This window comes from Dermacentor variabilis, chromosome 9, assembly GCF_050947875.1.
Source record: "Dermacentor variabilis isolate Ectoservices chromosome 9, ASM5094787v1, whole genome shotgun sequence".
Classification (NCBI taxonomy): Eukaryota; Metazoa; Arthropoda; class Arachnida; order Ixodida; family Ixodidae; genus Dermacentor; species Dermacentor variabilis.
The window spans coordinates 128,187,253-128,212,450 of NC_134576.1; the positions used below are offsets into that span (position 1 = coordinate 128,187,253).

The 25,198-nt window shown below is 47.5% G+C and overlaps 1 protein-coding gene across 3 annotated transcripts in view; it reads left to right on the forward strand.

Annotated features, from left to right (window-relative positions):
- Grip (Glutamate receptor interacting protein) overlaps positions 1 to 25,198 on the forward strand; it is a 154,060-nt gene that overhangs the window by 92,038 nt on the left and 36,824 nt on the right. For 2 of the 3 annotated variants that reach the window (XM_075669330.1, XM_075669331.1), the window contains exon 1: positions 1,875 to 2,097. The exons of the other annotated variant lie outside the window; for it this stretch is intronic. In XM_075669330.1, the coding sequence (XP_075525445.1) occupies positions 1,890 to 2,097 (208 nt within the window). In that variant the 5' untranslated portion in view covers positions 1,875 to 1,889. Of the gene's footprint in view, positions 1 to 1,874; positions 2,098 to 25,198 lie in introns of those variants that run through there. 3 annotated transcript variants of the gene reach the window in all.

Sequence of the window (25,198 nt, forward strand, 5' to 3'; positions counted from 1 at the left end):
CACGCTACAGATCTCGTGACGCACAGATACACGAACACAATGCTGACTAGTAACGAAATAAAATAATAATAATAAATAGGAGCAATTGGTGGTAACAGCGTTCGGGAGCATTTCTCATAAGATCACGCGCAAAATGGCATTTTTAGGAAACGTCCGCGAGGTTTTGCTCGACTTCTCCGTGAGTTTTCTTTCGTAAATAAATATTTTCAAGGACCGCTTTTGGCGCATCAATTTGGCTTTGAAAGAAGTCGCTTCAAGTTCTTCTACTACTATACATTAGACAGTGAAATACGACTTTCCGCGTCTAATGACGCATAGCGACGCGCCCGTTCGTTTGAGTGTTTGTTTAGTAAGACTTCCGTTTTAAAGCATACGTGTGCCATGCCCCCATTCCTTACTCGAAAACCAAAAACGGGCGACAAGCTGCGCGATCATTTTTCACTGGGGAACGCAGATAATCCTTCAACCTCGCACGTGCGACACATTCACGGAATGAATCATGCCCGAAGCAGAAGCAAATACCGGTTTAGCGCGAGAGCCGCCTGGCAACCTTGAGTAGTCCGCACAAAGCGAAATACTTAGGAACACACACACACACACACACACACACACACACACACACAAACACACACACACACACACACACACACACACACACACACACACACACACACACACACACACAAGGAAAGCGCTGCAGTTCGGACAGCCCTCAACAATCAGGATACGATCGAGTGCGCAGATTTTGACGCACAGGCGCTCAAAATCGAAACTTACTCGTTCCGGCCGCCTGATATAAGTCGACCCACCCTTTCCCCAGTTCTACCTTTCCAAGTCGGTGCGCGCGGTTTAGCCGACACGGCTTGTCATTCGCATTAAACGCGTGTTTGTATTATCCGGAGTTGATACATTAAGCGTGTTATGCGTCGAAGGCCGCCGCCCGGAAAATACCGGAGCGGAGAAGGTTGATAGGAAGGGAAAAAAAAAAGCAAAACGAAGACCTGTATGTGGGCAAAGCCACAAACAGATTGAGAGAGCGCGAGAGAGGCGGGAGTGAATGAAAACCGCAGACAGCCGCATTGCAAAAAAAAAAAAGGAAATAAGGAAAACAACGCCATCACCCGCTTTCCCCCGTCGCTGCTGCGGCTTTACGCCTCTCCCCAACTCTTGTATTTCGTAAGCGTTGGCGAGGAGGAAAGCGGAGGTAAAGTTACGTGGGGCTCACGCTGCGCAGGATTGGGGTCTTGAGGAGGTCGGGAGGTGAAAGTATTCGGCTTATATATCTGTACGGAGTTGGGGGGGGGGGGCACAGTTACCCTTGTCAAGGCAAGTCAGTGTGCCCCTGTCCTCATGAAAGATCTGTCGCAGGGGAGAGCGGGACAGTAGCCCTGGCATTGCGGCGCCGTTGCCCCATCTTACGCCCTCACACCTCCGCCCTCACTCACACACATGCACCCCGTAGAGTGAAAACACCTCGTCCAATGACATTCGCCCGCGGAGTCCACTGCTCCGCCAAGTCTGCGGGGAAAGAAAACAGAAGCGAGTGGAGGCGCCGGTTCGTCTGCCAGCGGCCCGTCGTCTGCATTGCCCCGCGAACGTCTGTTGCCACATGTGCAGTGCGAGACGGCCGTTTGCCGTCGCTCGGTTTGAACGTTTTGAACGGCTTTCGCTGTTCGCCTGTCACGGTTTTGCGAAAGAACGTCACCTGTCGTGTACAGAAGGTCTGCTTCTGCCAGTACACCGAGAAGTTGTGTTTGGCTTCGAGAGCCTCGCGAAGGATGTGCGCGTGTGTTCGACTATTCTGACGTGCGTGGTGTCGGCCCGACTGTGAGGCGCGAGTTGTACCGTGTTTTCGCTCTCGCGTTTCTGCCTATCTCTCGATCTGCGGAATGAGTTCCGTCGGAGATGGATGTCGGCCGTGCGACTCGTGTTGTTGCTGCTGTGGCGCTGGACGTGAACTCACAACCGTTTCGTGTCACAACAACAACGAAGCATCTCGCCGACAAACGACAGCAACAACAACGGCGGCTGTGAGAAGCAGACGACGGTCTCGCTTCTGGAAGTGGATTAAGCGCCGTCTGCTCTCCGTGGCCCACGGTAGGCGCTGTTTACCTGCACTGAGCAAAAAGAAAACCGTCGGGAGTTACTTATCATCGTCATTGTTAAGATTAGCCATTCGACGGACCGAAAGATTAGAGATAGATAGATAGATAGATAGATAGATAGATAGATAGATAGATAGATAGATAGATAGATAGATAGATAGATAGATAGATAGAGAAGGTGTTATATTTCGGTCATGCCGTTGTTAGATTTTAACCCGAAAAAAAAAAAAGAAGTAATAGAAGACATGTCCATCAACAATTTTACAACATACAACAATTTTAAACGTTTGTAACGATTTCTGTCAAAGCGCGTAAGTTGGCCCTTGTTATTAGGTCATTTATTGGTAATAGCGATTGTAAATAAATCGAACAGCTCTATTTTGAATATTTTCCAGCCTTTCAATATTATTTTTTAGGAATGTGTGCTAGATAACAGTTGCGTAATTTAACATGGGTAAAATAACATATTTGTATGCAAGAAAAACTGCTGGAGTAGATAATTTCATTGCTATACGAAGGAAGAATAACTTACGGTGTGCGCTATATGTAACGTGATCAATGTGATCAAGGTCGCCTGTTGCCCAAAGCCATAAATAGTTATTCTGTCACTCCGGCTAGAAAATAGTTGATGTACTGATAGAACAAACGAACTTTCTTTTGAGCAATTCGCATTTGTACAGTTTTCTTTTTAAATATTTCAGGGCATTCGTCATTTTCCCACTATGAGACGACCTCCTGTAACGCACGCTCAAAGAGCAGTTGATCGGATACGTTTTTAATCTCAGTGTATATAACGCAGTCATTGGCATATAGCTTAATTTTAACAGGAACGTCATCATCAACGGTCACGCGTTGTAAAACCATCATAAACTTCACAGTCACGTGACGAAGGAACACTCGCCCACCAAAAATTTTCCAGGTAATTGAAAATAAAGTTTGCCAGCGATAAAAGTAGTAATTATTTTTATCGTGCGCGACATCACTCCAGACTTGCGTAAAGTAGCTATCTCATGTTCTAATCTACTATCCTTTAGCGAGGATCTTCTCTTTTTAATCTTTTCAGTGTTTTTTTCCTCAGCTGCTGTGTGGAACGAGATATCCCAAGGGTACTTTTCAGCAGGGATTTTTTTTTACATTTAGATTTATTACAATGATAGGCACAGAACGATCGACACCATTCTTAAACGATGTCTTTAAATCAGTTTCAAAGTGTGTTCGCTGCTACTTAAAAAAAAAAAAAAAACACACACACACACACAGTAATGAAAGGTCAGAACGTCATGCTTGAAACATCATCTGCCCTCGAAAATTTTAGAAAATGACAGATACTTTGATTTTCATCTATAAACACGTTAGAGAGCGTTAGAAATATTTGATGGTTGGAAATATCGGCAGATGTCTGTCTGTCTGTCACAGCACCACGTGCACAATTGACTGTATAGTATATCTACAGGTAACATGAAATGTCGGGATACGTGCATGTAACAACTATTGATTAAACGAATGAAGTCTGCGACGCAACAAACGACGACCGAACGTTTCTATTCCCTTAAAAACGTAACTAATCTACAAGGTTACCCCATTGCGAGTTCTATTAGTGTCTTTCTTATAAACGAACTGAGAGGCCTTTTACACACACCGTCTCTTCTACTGTGCACGTGAGCTGTTTTCTTGCTCTATCGCCTTTTTATCATCGTTTCGATATCCTTCCTCCATGTCGGGTAGCAAACCTACTGTTTGTAAGGTTAACCACCCTAACTTTTGTTGCTTACCTCTTGTGTCTCGGTAAAAGGCTTACAAAAAGGAGGGCTTCCTTGTTGGAAGAAAATCACCCGAAACAATACAATGTTCCTTCAAGCTGCACAGCTTCTCACCCCTTCTTTTATTTTTTCCCAAATCGGCGAAGTTGTATTCTGGACACAGTTGAATTGCGCCCTGTCTGCGTTTTGAGCCAATCAGAGCGTAATACGCAGCAGCCCCTTGAGCCAATCAGAGTTTCAGGGCGGTGTCGCAACTCGTCTTTCGTTTTTTTCTTGCTTCTTTCCTAACTCACCAAGACCTCCTCTCACGTTGATATTGGCCTTCCTTTTTTTTTTTTTGCTTACTAATAGAGCTTAATTTGATAAATCTATTTAGTGCACGTTTATTTTAATACAAAATGAGAGATGTCACCTGCATCCACGCCGTTAATCTGGAAGTGTATAGAGGCGTAAGCGAAAGCGACGGCTACAGGACCACGAGAACGTCCTCGCCCGTATGGATTACACCAATTACTACACTGCGCCTTACAACACGGCGGCAATATTGCGCCGGAACGTTTTCCCAATCAATCTCGTTCATTCAGGCGTCCCACGTGACAGCAGCGTCAGCAGCAGCAGTGGGTCTCCCGCGAAATGTGTTCGAAAAAAGCTCGACTCTGCAGACTCACGGAATGTGTGTTATAGAGCGTCGTACTGCGCATGCGCGACGCGGGCGATCGAATCTTCCGTGTCCTGAAGTTGTTGCCGAAACCAATCTCTTCCTGCAGAGCCAATAAGTGCGACACCTCTGCCGGCTGCGTCTATAGCATGCATTTACGAACGAAAACATGCAAAACTCGGCGCTTAGAATGTGAGTGAATAAAACCCTTCGAGGGCCTCCATGTTCATAAAAAGGTATACTTGCGCCGCAGCTGTTCGCTTGGGCAGATATGCCAGCCGATGCTGATGAGACACGTACAGTCTTCGTCAATTTGAAATGGAACGTTCACCTCGATATTTCTTTCAAACGTCCATAGGGCACTAAACACACATGCCCTCCATAAAAGTGTTCAACAGTGTGTTCAACAAGGTTTTAAACAGGAAAACACTATGCATCGAGTTCCAAGATTTGAATCCATGCATCACGAGTTAACGTCGTTCTAAAAGTATTCAGTGTTCCCTTTCAAACTGATTACGACTAGCGCGTATTGCAGGCGAAAGCCACTTCGTGAAAAGCGTCGTGAATTCGGTCCCAGCTGGAACTGAGATACTTATATCGGGTAAAAAAAAAAAATGATATCTTTGCGGACTTGGAGCCGCTATTCTGTAGAGCTCGCCTCCGAGCTGCCTCGTGTGTCGAAGCGTACACACTGCGTATATGTCTCCTTTCAAACCGCGAATTAGTCCCCCGCACATATTCCGAAAAATTAATTAAATTGTGGGGTTTTACGTACCAAAAACACTTTCTGATTATGAGGCACGCCGTAGTGGAGGACTCCGGTAATTTAGACCACCTGGGGTTCTTTAACGTGCACCTAAATCTAAGTACACGGGTGTTTTCGCATTTCGCCCCCATCGAAATGCGGCCGCCGTGGCCGGGATTGGATCCCGCGACCTCGTGCTCAGCAGCCCAACACCATAGCCACTGAGCAACCACGGCGGGTCACATATTCCGAGGCCGTTACAATCCCTCCTGTGTGTCGAGTGGTTGGGTAAACAGCTTTGGATGGGTTGTTCCCGACTCATGCATCCCACTGGCCAGAGAACTGCGAACTTCACCGTGCCACCAATAACCACGAATCGCCACTCATGGGATTAATATATGACAGCTTGCAAGGGCGCGCGAAGTGATGACTGTTATACCGAGCACCGCACAGTGGCGTTCAACGTCGAGATTATAATCTTGATCATTGCTTGCCTAAACACGCGTTCGTTTGATTGTAATGACCGAGGTTGCCAGGTCGTGTGAACGGGTGCGTTGTGGTGGACCTGCTTAGCGCAGTCATCGGTTCGGGTTTGCTGGACCAGCATTTTTGTTTGTTTGTTTAGCTTTGGTTGGCTCTGTATGGTACGTGTATTGGCATGTGTCCCCCCACCCCCCCATTCTTGGCCAATCCCCGAAAATCGATGTGCTAAGGTGTCACATGTCATATGTAGCGTTAAATATATTAAAGAGATAGCGCTCCATCCGCAGCAGATATACTTTCGCGTCAAGTGCACGTGGCCGCTTGATGTTTAGCCATGTGAAACGAAGCTTCGACCGGAGAGTTGCGATTACGATGCATACTATATAGTAGTATCATTTGGAATTGTGGTTGGCCATGAGACTGCCATTTCGTGTGTCTGCTGATGCACACATAAGGGTCCGCAATTTTCGGATGGCGCGGTGATACGCAGCAGGGGTCACGCAGACGGAAAAGCTATCGCTGACATTGACGATCATCTTCGATGGTTTCTGCCACGATACTTTAGTGTAAACAGGCTTACCAAATGTCTTCTGTGACAGCGCAATTCTGTCACATCGGCTGGATTGCTAGAAGAGGCGCGCGTTTCTTGTTCTATACAAATCGGGATGGGATGCTTTAGCTCATCACAGATGGGATGTGGAGCATCAGTCTTAGTTGCTTTTGCGCCATAAATCTATACATAACTGACTATTCTAGCTAACGAACCGTTTCACTAATTATATTTGTAATTATTCGCCTTAGGGTGCTTGACTTGATAGTGGAATCGAAGCCGAGCAAGAATGAAGTGATTTTTTCATTTTGAAGGATTCGTTCGCTTAGAACCAGTTTCGAGATGTATGTCCTGTAAAGCTGTGGCAAAATGCATTGGCGTTCCAGTTAACAGAGATCAGCACTTGTCCTCATCACGGCGCCGGCAAATGTTAACTTTAACGTGAACTGGGTGACATTAATGCCCTTACGCGCATATTTACAAGCAGCTAATGAAACTTTATTAATTAGCTATAACATCCCAGTGCGATTTCTCGTGTCCATAATGTCTCTCTCTTCCAGTCGACGTACGAGAATTGCACTGTATGCCACCGAAGACTTTTTTTAGTTAGCATGTTTTCAATAGAAAAGGTCACCTATGTTCAGAACGGGATATTACTCGCATATTACACGCATATTGTTGCATACGTATTATGTACTAGTGTTGATCTTCAAGCACGCAGTGACTTTTGACAAAGTTGCACATACGGCGCTGTATTTAGTATAGATTCGTGCTACGTTCGCAGTAGCACCATCCGTAAATTGGTTGCTGGTGAATAGCCCAACCCGTATACACTAACACGACCCGAACGTACCTGACTCGCTCGACTAATTACCTAATGTTCGAATTTACGGTGCCTTTGACGGGCGCGGGCCTACGTTGGCACTTTTGAACGTATCTGTATCAAGAGGCAGGTCGAATTAAGCGGTGTCGAATTAACCGATGTCATTTTAACGGAAGTGAACACTGCGGCTGGCTGACGCAGTCCACAGTTTTCACGGCACCGTGGGCGAAGCCACGTAGTCTCCGCTGTGAAATGCGAGCACGAAGAAGCAGCTTCGCGTTTCGCCGCTCGCCTGGTCGGGTCAAGTCGGATCACGTGACTGACCCGTCGAAACCAATGCCGCCTTCCATCAGTCCCATTATTACGCCCTCGGCCCGCGTTGGATGCGAACACGCGAGAACGCAATGAGCGAGCGACTGCGGGTGGTGACTCGACTTGGCAAATAAAGAAGAAAAAAAAAAGCACATGGCGGCATATGTGGCCAACGCACGCGCAGACAGATTTGCGAGCCGCAACTCGCCCCCCGCCCCCCCCCCCCGCCTGCCTTCCTTCCTCCTCTCCACTTCTGGCGGTAATAAAATTACCGTCTGCCGACGCAATTACGGATGACGCCGGCACTCTCATGCGTTCGCCATAAGTTCGCTGTTGAGCCTCTCGCGAGATTAGGCACACACACAGCGCCATCTATGCAGCCACGGGAGACAGCGGCGGTCGCGTTGACGACAATGCTCGGTGTGTCGGGACGGGAAAGAGGGGAGGTGTGAGTGGGAGGGGAGTTTATGGGGCTCTCGCCTATAGTCGGGTCTATTGCGAAGCGCCTTAGCATAACATTTAACTATGGAGCTGAACTTCCGGGACCGTATCTACAGAAAAAAAAGGCACTTATTCTAGAACTGACGTAATAGTTCTGCGGAAACCCGCAAGGTGGAGTAAAGTAATCAATAAAGGTAAATGAGAACTCTTGCCTTTGCTTCGAGTTGTGGATAAATTCGGCTTCGCGCTGCCATCTGCTAGCCGCCTGGTTAGCTGCGATGGTAGAGCGGCTGCGCCGGAAAGACGGTGGTCCCGAATTCGAGTCTGGGACCAGGACGAATTTTTCTTCAACTGCGAGGCTTTTCTCTTTCGAGGAACCCGTATGGGTTTCCTTTGTAGCAACTGCTACGATTGGGTGGATGTCTCATTTTCCATTTATTATGCTAGAACTGTGTGTAATTCCAGATGACAGCCAATCACGATGACGGATATATTATTAGCAGCTAGTGGTGGCCGTTGAATGGCGAACAGCAGTTACGAACGAAAACCCGCATTACCGAAATTGCTCTTACGCTATAGAAATTTTCGTAAGAGCAAATCCCAGCCATTCTCGATGCTGGGTAGATTATTAGCGGAGGCGGACAGCCGATTGGAAGAAGCACCTATAAGAACGCAAAGATCTGTAAATTCGATCATTGGGGCTGAATTCACAAAGAATTTTGTTCTACAGTGCTCTTTGTGCCATTGGCTGGCCGCCTTCGGTTATAGTATGTGCAGCATCAGGATTGGTTGGAATTATTACTTACGAACAATCTTAGCGGAGAAATGCTTTTTGAATATGGGCTCAAGGGTCATTTTCACAAAAAAAAAGGTCTTGTACGCAAGAGTTCCGTTAGAGCAAATGCTGGCAAATCGTGCTGCTGGATATATTATTCGCGAAAAGGGCTGGTCGATTGGCTTTGTGAATTCGGCCCCAGTTTAGCGTAGAAAAATGATCTTTTCTATTACATTTTTTTTTCTTTCAAGGCAGAAAAACGTCATTTTCAGTAAAGCTGCTGAAAACCAATAGTCCAAGGCTAGTAAAGGCCCGTTGTCCACAATTGCTGAAGCATAAACGTACAGCTGTAGTAATATCCGATGTCACATATACACTCCAAATACAAAACATTAGAGAGTCAGCAGAAGTGAAGACAATTATGTCACCAAACCAAAATGAAAGATACCAGAAACTGAAGCAAGCATATCAGTAAGCAACAAGGGAAAAAGAAAAGGAATTCCTTTGTGAATACAAGTCCTGTTTAATACACGATGCATCGTATTCAAAATGAATGTAAATAAACTACAATTACTTAACCGGTTAATTAATTGACCTAAGGCAAAGGTCAAATCGAGTTCAAAACTTCCAACTGACGCCCAGCGCTGTATAGTCTACACCCACCACATCGTTAAAAAAATAAAAATAAACAAATAAAGCGGCAAGCAATGCGGCATCCGGCGTTGCCGAGGATGGTGGCATGTCGGGGGCGTGAGCCCCCCGCCTCCCCCCTTGATTCCCCCCCCCCCCAAACCCCCGACCGCTCTCACCAAAAATAAATCTTTCCGGTCGCGCGACAAGAATGGCGCGTCGGGCGCGGCATCTCGATTCGGCATCTCGCCGACGACGCGCCGCGCGAAGGCCCGAATTTTTCTCGGTCCCGCTCTGCCCGCCTTGCTCGCAGTGGTGCCCCCCTCAAAGGCAGCTTGTCGCGCTTTCAATGTACGCGCACCTCGCAGTTTCCAAGGACCGTGGGGACATGCCCGATCTGACGATCGGCAGAAGAGGAGGAGGAGTAGATTTTAATGAACAGAAAGGAGGAGATGTCGGCCTGGAGAGCGTGTCTCCAGCCTGCTACTCCTCACTGGGGAAAGAGGAATTGGGAAATACAGGAAAAGGTAGGTGGCGGGTGATTATGCTATGGTACAATGAGATACTATATACACGTTGCCCAATATGCGGATGCGCACTGTAGACGCAATGCACGTAAGAGTAATCTTGTGCATACCCAGGGAAGGTAGGTGGCGGGTGATTATGTTATGGTACAATGAGATACTATATACACGTTGTCCTATATGCGGATGCGCACTGTAGACGCAATACACGTAAGAGCAATCTTGTCCATACAAAAAGCAATCTTGTCACAAAAAGTTATTGCGCAAACGCAAGAAGCCGTAACGTCGATACGTTGCTGCAATGTACAGTGCGGTCCACTGTTGAAGGGAACGCAGGAATGTCAATCCCGTGCGAATTTTCCCCTCTGGCAAGTGTGCAATCACCCCGCTTTGCAGCAGGTGACTTCTGGTTGGCGGCGATGGCACCTTTCTACACACTGGTGCAGTGCAGTGATATAGCTTCAGCAAGTGCATGCTGCTGCAGCACCAACAAAGTGAGAGCCGCACATTAGAGTGTTCCCTTTAACAGTGGACCGCACTGTACATGCCGACGTGGAGTAAAACTTCGTGCGTATGCGTTTATTAGTGTTGATGTATCAGGGATGGCGGCGGCGGCGGCAGCAGCAGCAGTGAAAGTAGTAGTAGTAGTAGTAGTAGTAGTAGTAGTAGTAGTAGTAGTAGTAGTAGTATTGGTGGCGGTAACCGAGTAGTAGTGGTAGTCCCGTGTATCGCACAGAGTAAATCACAAGAAGTGGCAGCAGGGATTGTGGCTGCGTCGCGTTTGAGTGAGTGAGTGAGTGAAGAAACTTTTATTGTAGGTCCGGCGAGGACGCGAACTCGTCGCGCACGCGGCTAGTCCCACGTCGGGACCGGCAGGTCTAGCGCACCGGCCCGGTCTACCCGGACACCAGGGCCGGTATTCGCAAACAGCTCTTCCGTCACATTTGTTCGTAAGAGCGGTGGAAGACTGACGGCGTGGTCCAGCAACGCAGCCTGCGTGAGAGCACCAAAGCGGCCGTATGTATATACGACCACGGTGTCGGTGATGAATCATCGGCAAGAAGCCGCCGGCAAACAAACCCCCCATACACCGTTTCAGACCACTCTAAAAACAGTTGCACCCTTTGGGATGCACATTTGCCTCAAAACAATAATCGTGATCTGTCTGGCTTGCCTTTCCTTCTTGAAAACGCCACTTTACTGTCAATAATGGTCTGTCATGTGTGGGGTCTCTCACACCCGTGCTCTTGGGACAAAGGAACGACAACACAGTAGTGCAAACAATCACAAGGGCATTTATTGCACCTTTCATAGATCAGTGCCTGCTAGCCGAGTTGCTATCCGCAAAACATGCCGATGGGCGCGCGACAAATCTAGAAGTCTGACTCACCGCGACCGGAAGCGAGCGAATATGTTCGCCCCATGCTGGATCCCAAGGCCTGGTCGTTCGCGTGTATGGTCACGCGAATCGTGGCGCGTTCGAGGGCGGCCACGCGAGGCGGTCTCGCAGAAGCATGGGTATGCGCGCACGCGGGAGACGTCCCCGCCGTGCGCCGACCCGCCGGGCAAGAGGGTCGCTGCACGTGCGGCACGACCGTCCCGCTTCCTGTCTCGAACCCAACAGCCCGAGTGCCTTGTCTCCCGACGCCCGAGTAACCCCGCAGCGGCGCGACGCTCGCGCCATCTCTCGCACCGCGCTTGTACCACCCGACCGCCGCGGGCGCCAGGCCACGCGGCGGGCGAAGCCGCCCTGCAGGAGACGAGCCATGCGGGAAAACTAGATCTCAGGGGAGGCGTTAGAGTCACGCATCCCCACACATGCTAAATAACGCGCACGCCGTTCGGGACTTGGAAGTGCCGGGCTCGCAGCGTTACTAAAGGAAATGCGGGCAAGGCAGGTGACGATTATCGTTGCGAGGCAAATATGCAACACGAAGGGTGCAACTGTTTTCGAGTGTAGTGTTTTAAGAGAGCCATTCTGCAGTGGCCGCGTTCCCACTTGAAGATAGTTCCAATTTTTTTTTTTTTACCCCAATCGCGCGAGACTGTTATACATGGGCTCAGTATCGAACAAAAACGTCTTAGCCTCTAGAAACAAACAGATTGTGGTATACGGCTGCTAATGCTTTGGTTTAAATCAATTTGCTTTTCGTTGCGTTTCTTTTCGGTTTTTTTTTTCTTTTTTTCCCTCATTTGCAGCCCGTCGCGGCAGCCTCACGTGCGTGTTCGCGCGAGCAAACGCCGCTGGCGCGAAGCGAAGCATGGATGGAACGCGCGGAGTGATACATTGTTGGGACCGAACTTCTTGCGTCGCTTCTACACTGTCCCACCTGCATCATGTCTGAAACGTGGTAGTTCGCATGAAGGGTACTTCCCACGTAGAGCAACTCGGCCTGAGGTAGGTTGGGACCATGCAAGATCCAATAATTATGTTTTTTTTAAGTGAAAGCTTTACTGGGCCGCGAACTTGCGAGTTTGCCGTGGCCGTGCTCCGAGGAGGCACATGACGTCACACCGCGTTCCTCGCCGTTGCGTTCGCCTACGCTCGCTTCGCCAGTTGCGTCGCATGCCTGATAACATTTCGGAGGATTGAAAAGGAGAGCTCGCGTGCGCCGCAACCACAGTTGAGGCGGCAGTATGGACGGCGACAATTCTGTTAAGCAGCAGGAGGCCTGGAATCGACATCAGAACGAGATGAAGAGGAAACGAATCGCCCAGGAAACAAACGAACAGCGCGCCGAACTACTGGCTAAACGCCGCAACATAGCTAGACAACCAGACTAACCTGGACTTGCAATCAAGATTAACCAAGGCTAACCATGCTACGCCTTAGCTTTCGCTACGTATATCCTGGCATAGCCCAGATAAGCCACTGCCAATATTTTTTCCCCCGCAAGATGCGAGAAAATTGACAAACTTGTCGAGCGTAGTGCAGAGGACGTTTCCTCGTACACTGAAACCACGGCAATCGTACAGAAGGTGCGCAATCGTCTATTGCCACCCCCCGCAAGCTTCGCCTTACGGACTCGTCATTCCGATGAGGAGGAAGGAGTAGGCCATCAGTGAATGCTACTCCAACCCACGTGCACACGACAAACAAGAGTCCTTTTCGCCTATTTTTGCGGCACAACTTGCCGAAATGAGACCAACGCAAGTAAAACAAGCCTATACGTACTAGTCAAATCGTTCAGGCTGAGGCGCTCAGGCTTTGTCGAGGTCTTCCTCGAAGTGCATCAACGGCGGCAACTATTGCAATCGCCAGAGGCCGCCTCCTCAAAACCCACACCACAGTTGAAGCACGTAAATAACGTAAGTGCACGTAAGTGCATTCAACGTAAGTGTCCGTAAGGCACCTTGTCCGGACTCCTAGCCACCATCTAGCCTCAATAGCTGCGGAAAGAAGACGTGCCTCGTTCTACCGAACGGTAACCGCTCATCGTGAGGCTATAAAATCTTGCTTCACACCTGACGCGAAACTTTCGACTCCTCCTTGGTGCCTCACTCAGCCACGGATCAACCCCGACAATACTTGGCGTCTGAAAAAAAAAAGCAAATATATCATCGCCGGCTCTTAAACAGCTCACCTCACTCTTACTATATGAGAAGTACCAGCTTACACACACACACACATATACACCGAGGGTTCCGTCCGGCGGAACAACTCTACCGCAGCTGCCGTCACTCCAGCAAAAGCCACCGCTATCAAGTTCAAAACGTATCGCTTGACAACGTCGATGGCAGCGGAATTCGCAGCGCTTCCAAGTCGCGCGAGCCTCAGTGGGGAGGGCAGGGAAGGGCGGGGGGGGGGGCTGTTCGACAACGGGCGGCCCCGGCAGCCGCGCCCGTCCGCCTGGGCCGCTGTGTCTTGAAAGTCATCTGTGACGGGGACAAGAGTCCGTCGTGCGCCGCGTTTCGCTGCTTAGTTCGAGTTGATGCGAGCGGCAGAACGAATGTCGGCTCGCTCGCTGCTGCTGCCGCGTTTCCTCACGCCAGCGTTTCGACAGCGTATCTGCATGCGGTCATCGAGTGTGATGTGTTCACGCTTTCTTGTGCGCGCGTCACAGCGTGCTTGTTAATGTAGCCTATGCTTACAAGTTTATACGGCCGATAAAACTACTATCGTTACTTCGTATAGCTGTCCACTAATTTGCCGTCGCAATCGGTGGTTCGCCTTCCGGGCGAAACTGCGACTTCTTTTAAATCAGAGTCCGTGTCCATGGTGTGGTTCTGACAGCTCTCAAAAATCGCGATATTGTAAAACAGGGCCTCGAATACCGCCTTTTTTTTCTCTTTAAATATTTGTATATATGTCATATTGAGCTTAAAGACTTAAGTTGCCTGTGGAGCAATTCACGAAGGATGCTTTGCTGTTCTCCTCAATGGGACGATGAAAAAAATATTTGTCAGAAACTCACTAAAGTTGCCAGAACGACTGCGGTGGCTATGTGCAATAACATCTAGCGTTGAGCGCGAATACTTCGGCTCCAAAAGCAGTACGGGCAGAATAGCATCGTCATACCACAGTTGTAAGCGTGCCTACGGGTGAATAAATTTCCTTGTCAACATTCATGAAGCCTCGGAAACCACGAGTATGGAAGTTGTAAGCATGATACAAGATGCAGGAAATTTAGCCCTGGAAAGTGCGCGCGGAGTTTCGACTTTGTACACGCGACCACCATTACAACGCGGCCACGTTGCCCACGTGCCCTGCTACGAGATGTAATGGCGATTCTCGGTTATTTTCGGTTAGCGACTCGCTGTGGTGGTGGTTCTAGCAACCATGTTCATCTGTTCGGGCGGCAGCCCGGCCCCTTGTTCTTTTCGGCCCAACGTCCTCAGGTGAGACTTGCCTCAGTACGGTTTACATCGCTCAAGTGAGAGTGAGTGAAAGAACTTTGCTGGAGGTACGGCGAGGACGCGAACTCGTCGCGCACCCGGCTAGTCCCACGTCGGGATCGGCAGGTCTAGCCCAGTGGCCCGGTCGCGGGCACGCTGGACGGCCAGGATTGGCTTGTCTAGAGCGGGTCTACGCAGAAGCGAGTCCCACTCCTCCTTGCACTATACGATTCGGCCATACGAACGCGTTAGTTTCGGGCCACGCTCGGAACGCAACAGGCGTGCCGTTATTAAGAGGAAGCCTTACCTCGGGCCCAACTTTGATGCCGCCTATTCAAGTACAAGTTGAACGCAGAAACACTTCACTGAAATAACCCATGGGACGAGTATAATGAAATTTGTTGCATTTGAGAGGTGAACGTGACTGTAGTCAGCTGAGTTTAAGAGCCTGGTTTTTTTTTTACAGAAGTTGTCGAAAATTAGTGAATTAAAAAAAAAAATAGGAGTACAAAATTCATAAATACCTATATCAGTATCAAGAATGGATATTGCAGTTCTATAAACTGCATCCATTAGAACATCCAAAGCGCGCAAACTTCGTTAAATCGTGTACAAGGGTTTTGCAAAAGGTCTATAATATTGTGGAACCATGCACAAGCACAGTAGCACAGGTAAGAGCACAGTGTTTTATTTGTACGTCCCTTCATTTGATTTACTCCATCGTTTGTAACTTCTCTTCCTCATTCATCTCCAAAGCTCCACCCCGCTACTCACTAATGTATAAAACCAGCGACGCGCCAGAAGAAGTTTGCCACACCTTGGGGTGCAACCTGCGGCTTCCACCAAGAGTTCCCCGAAGAGGCGCTACCCTTTTATGTTGGCTATGAGCCGGGCGTCGCGTTTGCCAATGCCTTGCCGTGGAAAGCTCTTGCTATGCCACGCCTTCCTTTCTCAACTGCCCCGTGGTAAATTTCTATTATGCCCACGACAAGTTCTTCGTGGAGTCTACATCGTAATTATACAAAGCATGACGGACGTCCTAGCTGTAGCTGTGCGCTCGTCCGTGCGGAGTTTGCCCGTGTGGCCACCTGAGCAGTTGCCACGTAACCTCCGAAATAAACCTCCACTCCTTCGCCGGCGCCAGGGACTTGTGCCTACTGACCAAGACGATATACGTATCCGACGTCACAGCTGACCGATATATCCGTTGTTACGAACAGTTTTATCGTGAGAACTAACGTAAGCTACGTTTCTGTACATTGTATACTTTACAAACTTGCGAGTTCCTGCACAATGTGAGGCGCTCGCGTATAAGCTCGACACCTCGAGTTTTCCATCATCATCATCATCATCATCATCATCATCTTTCATGTCCACTGCATGACGAAGGCCTCCCCCTGCGATCTCCAATTACTCGTGTCCCAAATGACTCATTCGATTCCCTCTTAGATACCTCCAAAGCGGGTGAAGTCCGCCTACGATGTAATAATAAAGGAAATGTGTGACCGATGGTGGGGATCGAGCCTCTATACCTCTCAGCACAACAGCCCAATGCTCTATAACCGCTAGGCCACGATTTCACCCATGCTTCTCTCGTGGCAAAAGTGGTTCCTCGAAACGCCTGCCGCCCCGGGAATCTCGCATCAGTTTCTCGCGTTCCTCCCTCTCGCGATAGCGAGCGCTCTGAGGCGCTGCCTTCGGGAACCGGCTTACATTTTCCGACTGCACTGCCTTCGAGATCGGTCCACATGTTCTGTTGCAGGACACCTCCAGACAGCGCGAAGATCGACCACAATGGGATCGCGTCAATTAAAACGAGTCTCCTTCCTACTGAACAAGTGCTGGAACGTCGTCTATGGAGCAGTGTCTTCTCTTTGCGTGCCGAAAAGAAAAAAAAAAAAAGAACGGCTGGGGGTGCATCTGGAACTTCGAGAAGTCCGGAACGTAAGCGCTGTTCTTTCGCGGGGGAATTGCTGCAGCATCGCGCCGAAATGCGCTTCTGCGAAGAGCAGGCGCCCGACATACGGATACGACGATCCGCTTTTCTATCTTACTCTTTTTCTTTTGTCTCCCCGCACCCAAAAAAGGCGCGACACCTTTCCTTTCAGCACGCGCGACCGAAATAAACCCCGCGGCGCGGCCTGGCGGGCGGTGGGACGGCTGTCAGCGCGAGGGCCACGCGTGACAAATCCACCGCCCGCGCCATCGCAAATCGCGCATCCTTACGTACACGCCGGGACGGTCCCGCGGGTGTGTGCGCGCGCGCTTTGTTATACGGCAAACGAGGGCTAATCGCCGCCTTCGTCGAAAACGGGAGCGACCGATTTCGGTGCATCTGCCAGCCGACGTTGGCCCCAGCGATGTGGCTCGGGTGATGGCTGTCTGTGAACGCGGGTTCTACCTAAAGCGGGCTAAATTGATGTATTATGCATGGCTCTTAAATACGACACGAATATATATTGTGTCAAACTTCTGGCGCGTCGCTGGTTTTAGACGTAAGCGAGTAGTGGGGTGGGGCTTTGGAGATGAGGAAGAGGAGTTAGAGACGATGGAGTAGAAAAGGACCACACACGTGGCTGTGTGTGGTCGCGGGTTCGACTCCCGACCGCGGATGCCGCATTTCGATGAGAACAGAATGCAGAAAGAAGGAAAGAAAGAAAGAAGGGGAAGGGAGGGGGCCGGGACGGTGCTTTGCTGTGCTTTGGCTGTGTACATTGAAGAACTCCAGCTGATTGGAAATATTCCGTAAATTTCTCTGTTAAAGCGCCGCCGGTGAACCGAGTGTTGCTGAGAGACGTTGAACTCGACCGATCATAATTTGCGTGCAGTGTTGCGAAGCGGCATTTCGCTAAGGACGCGCGCACGTCTGACGTTTGTGTATGCGTGTGTGTGCATACGTGCGTGTGAAAAGGATAGATAGATAGATAGATAGATAGATAGATAGATAGATAGATAGATAGATAGATAGATAGATAGATAGATAGATAGATAGATAGATGTTCAGCACGCCTTCGCTGTTCTCCCGCTCCCACAAACGCCATACAGTGGTGCACAGAATAGACGGCGAGGGAGAAGACGGCGCTTATAACGTGGCCCGACGCCGCAAGCACTTGTTTTGGCAGCTTGCGAGCACACGCTTTGCACGCACGCGTGCACACGCTCCCCGACGTCTAATGAGAACCGCGCACGCCGATTTTCCGTTCGGCGGCGAGAAGACCCCGGCGGGGGCGGGCTGGCTGGCTGTTGGTGGTGCAGACCGCAATGCACGCGTGGCTGAGGGCGCCTCGAAAAGTTCAGAGGTTGACGAACGCTACACCACGTTTGTTTTTGTTTGTCTTGCCGATTCATCGCAGCCGTCGCAGTGCAATTCGAAGCTCGAAAATAGCTCGCGGGTACACGCCTCACGAAAGCTAGTTAATTGTCGACCACCCGACAGGCTGCACGAAACTGTACAAAGGAAACCGATACCGTATAGGTCGGCAGGATAAGTAGACATACTCGTACTGACCAATATTTTGCAGGTTATGTAATAACACTCACGCGTGCACTCACCCTCGTCGGCACGTTCATACACGCGTCCAGTCCCACCTCGTCGGCACTGGCTCGAGTCACGTTTATGTAGTACCAACCACTGACGTCCTTGTTCACTCGCTAACGCTCTGCATCACACGGACGCCGTATAACTCTATTAATTTTCAATAAGCTGAAGACAGCCAGTGTCGTGCATGCGTAGCACTGCTCGCGGTGTGTATATACCATCACAAACGTACACTATAGATTTTTTTTGCATCGTCACCCCATCTCTCCCTCTTTCTTTCACTATCTCGATAACTCTTTAACCCATTCGTGAAGCAACCAGGTCAGAGGCAACGTTCGCAGGCCCACCTCTCCACATTACCTGTCAAATTTTCTCTATCTATCTATCTATCTATCTATCTATCTATCTATCTATCTATCTATCTATCTATCTATCTATCTATCTATCTATCTCTCTCTCTCTCTCTCTCTCTCTCTCTATATATATATATATATATATATATATATATACGTGTGCTTTATATATATATATATATATATATATAGACACGTGTGCTTCTTTATCTTTATCGGGCGATTACTTCTCACCGCCTAACAAATGTTATCGCACAGCGCAGGACGCGCCTGCATGTTAAAGAAGTTTGTGGGATGTTATCGATGGTTCCTTCCGCTGTCTTTCACCGCGACTTGTGTAATCTGATTGCATGTATGCGCGACGCGAATAGTGTGGAACTTTGTGGAAGACACGCGCGGGTCCCATCGGTTACTCTGTAACATTCGACGACTGATCTATAAAAGCCGACGCGCTTGACCCGCTGATCAGATTTTCGATGATCGCCCAGTGTGTCCGCCCGATAAAACGCCAGTTTCTATAATGACAGTTTGGCTGCCTTTTCACCGACACTACTACGTGACAATATATATATATATATATATATAGCTAGTGCCTTGACGGGAACTGTTAAGGCACTATTTAAAAAAAGGAATAACCGTAGTACACAGGCAAAAAAAAAAAAAACATCATTTACACCCTTACATCCAAAAGGATGTAAGGGTGTGAGCTATAAATTGATGTGCATTCTTATCGCTTCTACGGGTTTAAGTTATCTTACAGTGCAGTTCGATACTCAACAACAACAATACAAGGCAAGTAACGCACAATATACATAAGTGGTTAACATAAAGCTGTTACTATAAACGCAAGAAATAACGTTTCAAACAATCAGAAAATGAAGAACAAAAAAGCGCGGGCGTCACGCATACATTTATCAAACAATAAAACACAACATGAAAGCGAAAACACACAGATATGGGTTATCGCTGGCATTCACACTGCATGCCACGTATTTTAATGCCCACATACGCATCTCTTACAGTGCAAAAAAGAAGAATGTGTGTGTGTGCGCGTGTGTGTGCGTGTGAGAGAGACAGATATATATATATATATATATATATATATATATATATATATATATATATATATATATATATATATAGAGAGAGAGAGAGAGAGAGAGAGAGAGAGAGAGAGAGAGAGAGAGAGAGAGAGAGAGAGAGAGAGCGCATGCGTCTCCAGGGCTCCTGCAGCTTCAGAGGGGGATGCCATGCATGGCATCTCCGTCTGAAACTGCAGGATCCCCCTCTCTCTTTCACACACACTCGCAACATTCTGCGATTGGAACCTCGCGCGTTTCCTTGGCGGGCATTTTTCTTCCAGCATTGCGCTTGAGGCTTAAGGTTTGAATGTCTATACAGGTATGAATGGGTGCTTGGTTCTATGGAGCCCAGCCGCCGGCGCTCTTCGTTCATAGACATGCAGGTATACGGCGCGCGCTCCAATTTAACGATTCCGTTTCGATTCTTCGCGCTTCGTCAGTGTTCGGGGCGGCGCTCCGCCTCGGTCGTCACCGGGACTGACTGGTCGTGAGAGGTATATATACGTGGTTGATAAGAATGGAATGGAATCGATCAAAATGGAATCCTCAGTCTGCGAACGCGCGTTGATAACTCTACGCTGATCGGGCGTCTCACGTGATCGCTCCGCAGAGAGAGGAGGAGGAGCTTGCGTTGAGGAGGAGACGCGTGTACGTTGCATTGGCGCCAGCGGCAAGCCGTCCACCATAGATTTTCCTACAAAAATCACTAGAGGGAACTCTGGCGCTAGTGTCTATGGGAGCTGCAATGGAAGCGGTTGTCGAAGCATGGGAATTATGGGAAGTACATGGATTTGCCTAAACTTCGACCTTTTGGCTTCAGACGGCAGTGTATTGCGTAATAAATAATTAAATAAACATCATTAAAATTGCCCGATCGCAGGATTCGAACACAGGGACTCTAGCACAGAAGACTGATATTGAAACCAAGTATCGACAAGCGAATGAAACGCCCTTATGAATTTATCACAGGCATGCCAGTGCCTTGAGACGCCTGGCGCGCTTCGATTTGGCCACCTGGACAAGCTCAATCGTTGCAATTAGTAGCAATTGTACGCGTTGCCGGCGTCTTCTGCACTTCGAAGAATATAGACTGCGCTGAAATATACGACAATAAGATTTATATAGCGTAATATACAAAGCCACAAGAACGTTTGAATCCACAAGCACGAAGATCAGACAAATCCATGTACTTCCCATCATTCCCAAGGTAGGACAACGACTGCAGCGCCAGAGTTCCCTCTAGTAATTTTTGTAGGAAACTCTATGCCGTCCACCACTGAAGTGTATTGAGCGTCGCCGACGACGCTCTCGCTGAAGCACTTTGGAGCACTGGAACGCTCGCACTGTAGCGCCTTGTGCGCTTGCGCGTACTTATCTATGGCCCCCGAGATCGGGCGATCTCGGAGGCCATGACCTATCACCGATCTCACCGCTTCTCGCTGTCATAATGCGCCTAACGTTCTTGTGCGCTCCAGGCTCACGCGATGTTATTAAAAGCTTTGGGAGGCTGGATACGTGACACAACATGCGTGGTTCAACATGCATACGTCACTCCTTCTTTTGTGCCGTAGGGGCAAACTTTCGATTAAAAAAAAAAGAACCCTTACAATTGACCCAGTATTCTGACCAGTATTTCGCGCATTCTGCCAGAGGTTCGATCGAGACGTAACGCTTCTGTTGTTTCCGAGCGCGCACTGTCAAGGTGGCAGGCGACACGCTGCGCTGTTCTCGCGTCTTGCTGTTCACTGCTTCGAGCAGCTTGTGCTTTCATCAAACGCTAGCGTGTACGTATACACTACAGTACCGGCTATATGGGGTGTTTCAGCTAACGTTAGCCTAGGTGTTATAAGAAAAAAAAATGTAAGAAAAAAAAAACGCGGTGCAAGATACTGGTGTAAATGCGACGCTGTTCGGTCGTGAGACTTGCGACTAGCGAACATAAAATACAGTGTATCTACTGTATATTTAAGTACTGTAGATTCTCTAAATATCTACAGTAAATCCAAATTTAACACGACTACAATGTATACAATGTACCCACTCGTGACTTATTTTTCTTATTTTTTTGTCTAACAGATTGGTTAACGTTAGCTTGGTCACGATATAACACTGCAAAAAAAAAAAAATCCGTAAAAAAATATTTTCTGGAAGCTGCCTTGCCAGAAAATTTCTGTAAACCTCCGTTTTCTATTTTTGTTTTTTCTGTTATTTAACAAGTTATTTCTCTTTTAGATTAACAGAAAATTTGCGTTTAAAAATAGTTATCTGTTTTGTATTACAGAAAGAGTTCCGTTTTCTGTTTTAATTTTGATAACGTTTTCTGTTTTATTTTACAGAATCTGTACGTGTAAAACCATTACTCCATTTTGAGACACACAAAAAAAAAGTTTTCTCTGTTTATATTTTTTTGTTACTTCACTTTTTCTTCTGTTCGTATGCACAGGAATTTGATGTGTAAAGACAAGCTTCTATCGTAATGAATAATGGGCTAACCGGGACTGTTGCTGAAGCCAACGCTTCGAAAGGGCGTTTCTCTTCGTGACGGCGACGGGCAGTTAATTGCCGGCCGCCCACACGTAGAGAGTTCTTTCGTTTTTTGTTGTTGTTTTGTCGGAACGTTGACTGCAGCCGATATTCATTGTGCGACCACTGTTTATAACTTCCAGCCTCCAATTTCGTGTGAACTTCTCTCATGTTTGAGTTTTCTATCGCGCGCCACATAATCATTGTAACAAATATCATGTAAACATGCAGCTGGCCCCCACACAAAATATAGGCCGCGTGGTAAAAGCTGAAAATATTCAACTTTATTTATTTAGGTAACCTAAAGGTCCTGAAGGGCATTTACACGGGGGGAGGGTGGGGTGCAGTACAGCATTATTGTGGCAAATATAGGAACACCTGAACAAACAAGAAGAAAAAGAAATACGAGTTGGGTAAAAGGAAAACACCGCGGTATCAAGGAAGTTTAACGGCACATTCAGGATGCTGTTCATATCTAAATCAGGCGAACGAGAGATATTACACAATTCTGAATGCGCATAAATAACGGGAACACTAAAATGAATCTCGGTATCGGTAAGTACAGTACTATAATATAAAGGTTGAGTAACACATTTAAATGTGCACGAGTAAACGAAACAAAAAATGACATGATATAGGCTTGCGCAAAAAGACAAAAGTCACACGTAGCGCTCGTCTCTCTCTCTCTCTCTCTCTCTCTCTCTTTTTTTTTTGCTTTACTCAATTTTGTTGCGCTGCTGTTAAATGTGATCAACACTTTCTCTCAGTGCCTGTAAGAAATAATTTGTAATTTAGGACATTGCAGAAGAAAACGAATTCGTTTTTTTTTTATTTTACATCGAAAGACCACTGGACAGATAAATATGAAAACAGAACTGCTTTTGCGCACTAAGTTCAGAAAACAAGCAGCGTCGCACGCGTACGTAAAGCAAGAAGAGTAAAAAAAATACATGCCCTTTCAAAGCAAGGCAAGCGAAATAAGCACGCACATGTTTGTGTATAACAGGCACTTAATTATGGCCAATTTACGGAATTCCCCCAAGCCTGTCATTAAATTTGTTTTGAATTAGTCACGGCATGTATTCATGCACAAATTTGCGACACACAGTAGCATCAGGATGGGTGTGCAGTGCGTATGAGGCATCACGCGGTAGGTGCGCATTATGTATTATGTCACAGTGTCCAGATATTGTGAGGTGACATTGAAGAGCAGTGCGTATTCTCAAAAATGCGGATACAATCGAATGCTTTTTTGATGTAAAAATGAACTGTTGTGTAGAGCCAGATATTGGTTTAACAATCGTAGCTGACTGGCAAAGTAGCAAAACTGTTCTCGCCTGAAAATTGTTTAATCTAATTGCGCTCTAACGCTTGTTCATTCTTTCTTCTATGAATGGATTCTGAGGTGTTACGCGCCAAAACCACGATTTCATTATGAGGCATGCCGTAGTGGGGGACTCCGGATTAATTCTGATCACCAGGGGATCTTTAACGTGTCCCTAATGCACATGGCACGGGCGTTTTTGCATTTCGCCCCCATAAAAATGTGGTTGCCGTGGCCGGGACTCGATCCCGCGACCTCGTGCTTAGAAACCCAACACTATAGCTGCTTAGCCAGCGTGGCGGGTACCTGAGCATTTTTTTTTTTCAATTAAACCAAGGAACCAGATATTTCATGGAGCCATGCGTGACAATGAGCAGGTGACAACGCTAACACTGTGGTAAATGATGCTACAAAGAAGAGCCAGGCTACAGTTTGTTTCGTACAAAAATACAAAAGTGTTTCATTTTAAAGCAAGCAAATGTGCTGGCTAAATAAGCCACATGAAAACAAAAACCGAAGCCGCGAACTTCTTACTACAGTGCAAGAGAACCAGGTTATATATCAAACCATAATAAAGCTGAAACAAAGAAACTCAAAAGTGGCTTCGGCTTTACGTTGTTGAAGACTTTTGCTTTAAAGCTCAATCGTGAAGACACCTGATTATGGAGACAACTTTTGGTGCAAGGCCGAGCTGCTTGCTTGGGTGCTGGACCTTGCTTCATCTCTCAGGGAGTTATGCGGCGACCTGAAAAACAACACTGGTGCTTTAACATACATATGGCAGTGACGTGATTGTACAGTGCTCAGTGAAGCGCTTTGGCGCAAGACTTCTTTGGGGGGGAAGAGTGGTCAGCAAAGCCCTGCAGTGTGTGCGTATCTGAGTACCGTGTGGGAGGCCACTTCCAAATAATGTTTATACCAGCCATATGGCTATTTCGTGTCAGGTAACCGCAGAATACTGGTACGTGGCCAGTTAGTGGCACCGTATAGACTCTGAAACGAACAGCGCTTATCACGGGACAAAATGTACCCCCCTCCCCACCCCTACAAACACACAGGAGACGCAACACAAACGCACATAACACAGACACAACTTCATGTTGGTGATTGCCGTTTGTTTCAAATATTTCGATCGAAGCCTATACAGAACATTGCACTGACATGTTTATTATTGCCAATATGCACTAAGCTAGGGGATGTGGGAACCTCAGGTTAATTGAGGCGTCTGTCTTTTTTTTAAAGTACAGTTAAGCATAAAAAAAGGAGACACACTCAGAATGACTATTGCTTCATCTTAAAAAAAAAAAACAGTAAGTGAAGACAAAGAAAATATCCCAGGTTGGGCTCCACCGGTCCAGCTACAAGTACAAATATACAGCCTCCCACTATCTTGGTCGTTTTGTTGGTATTGTTTTTATGCGTGTCAACTATTCATGACAATATTAACATACCGTCTGTGTAAATATTGCTGAAACATATCCTAAGCCATGCAGCCAGTTAAAATGTGATATTAAAAGCGAATATGCATTCTCTCATAACTTCCTATTTTACATCTCTTCTAATCTTACTATTCACTTGAGGGTGCATGTTGAAATTGCGGAATTGAAGCCGACCAGTGAAGTGAAGCAGTGACTTGATCACTCCTTGGCCTCAATTTGGGAATTTGTAGATATGCGTTTTAATTACCAACCTGAACTTTACAATCTGTCGCTCAAGTAAAGTCGAATTCATTCTTC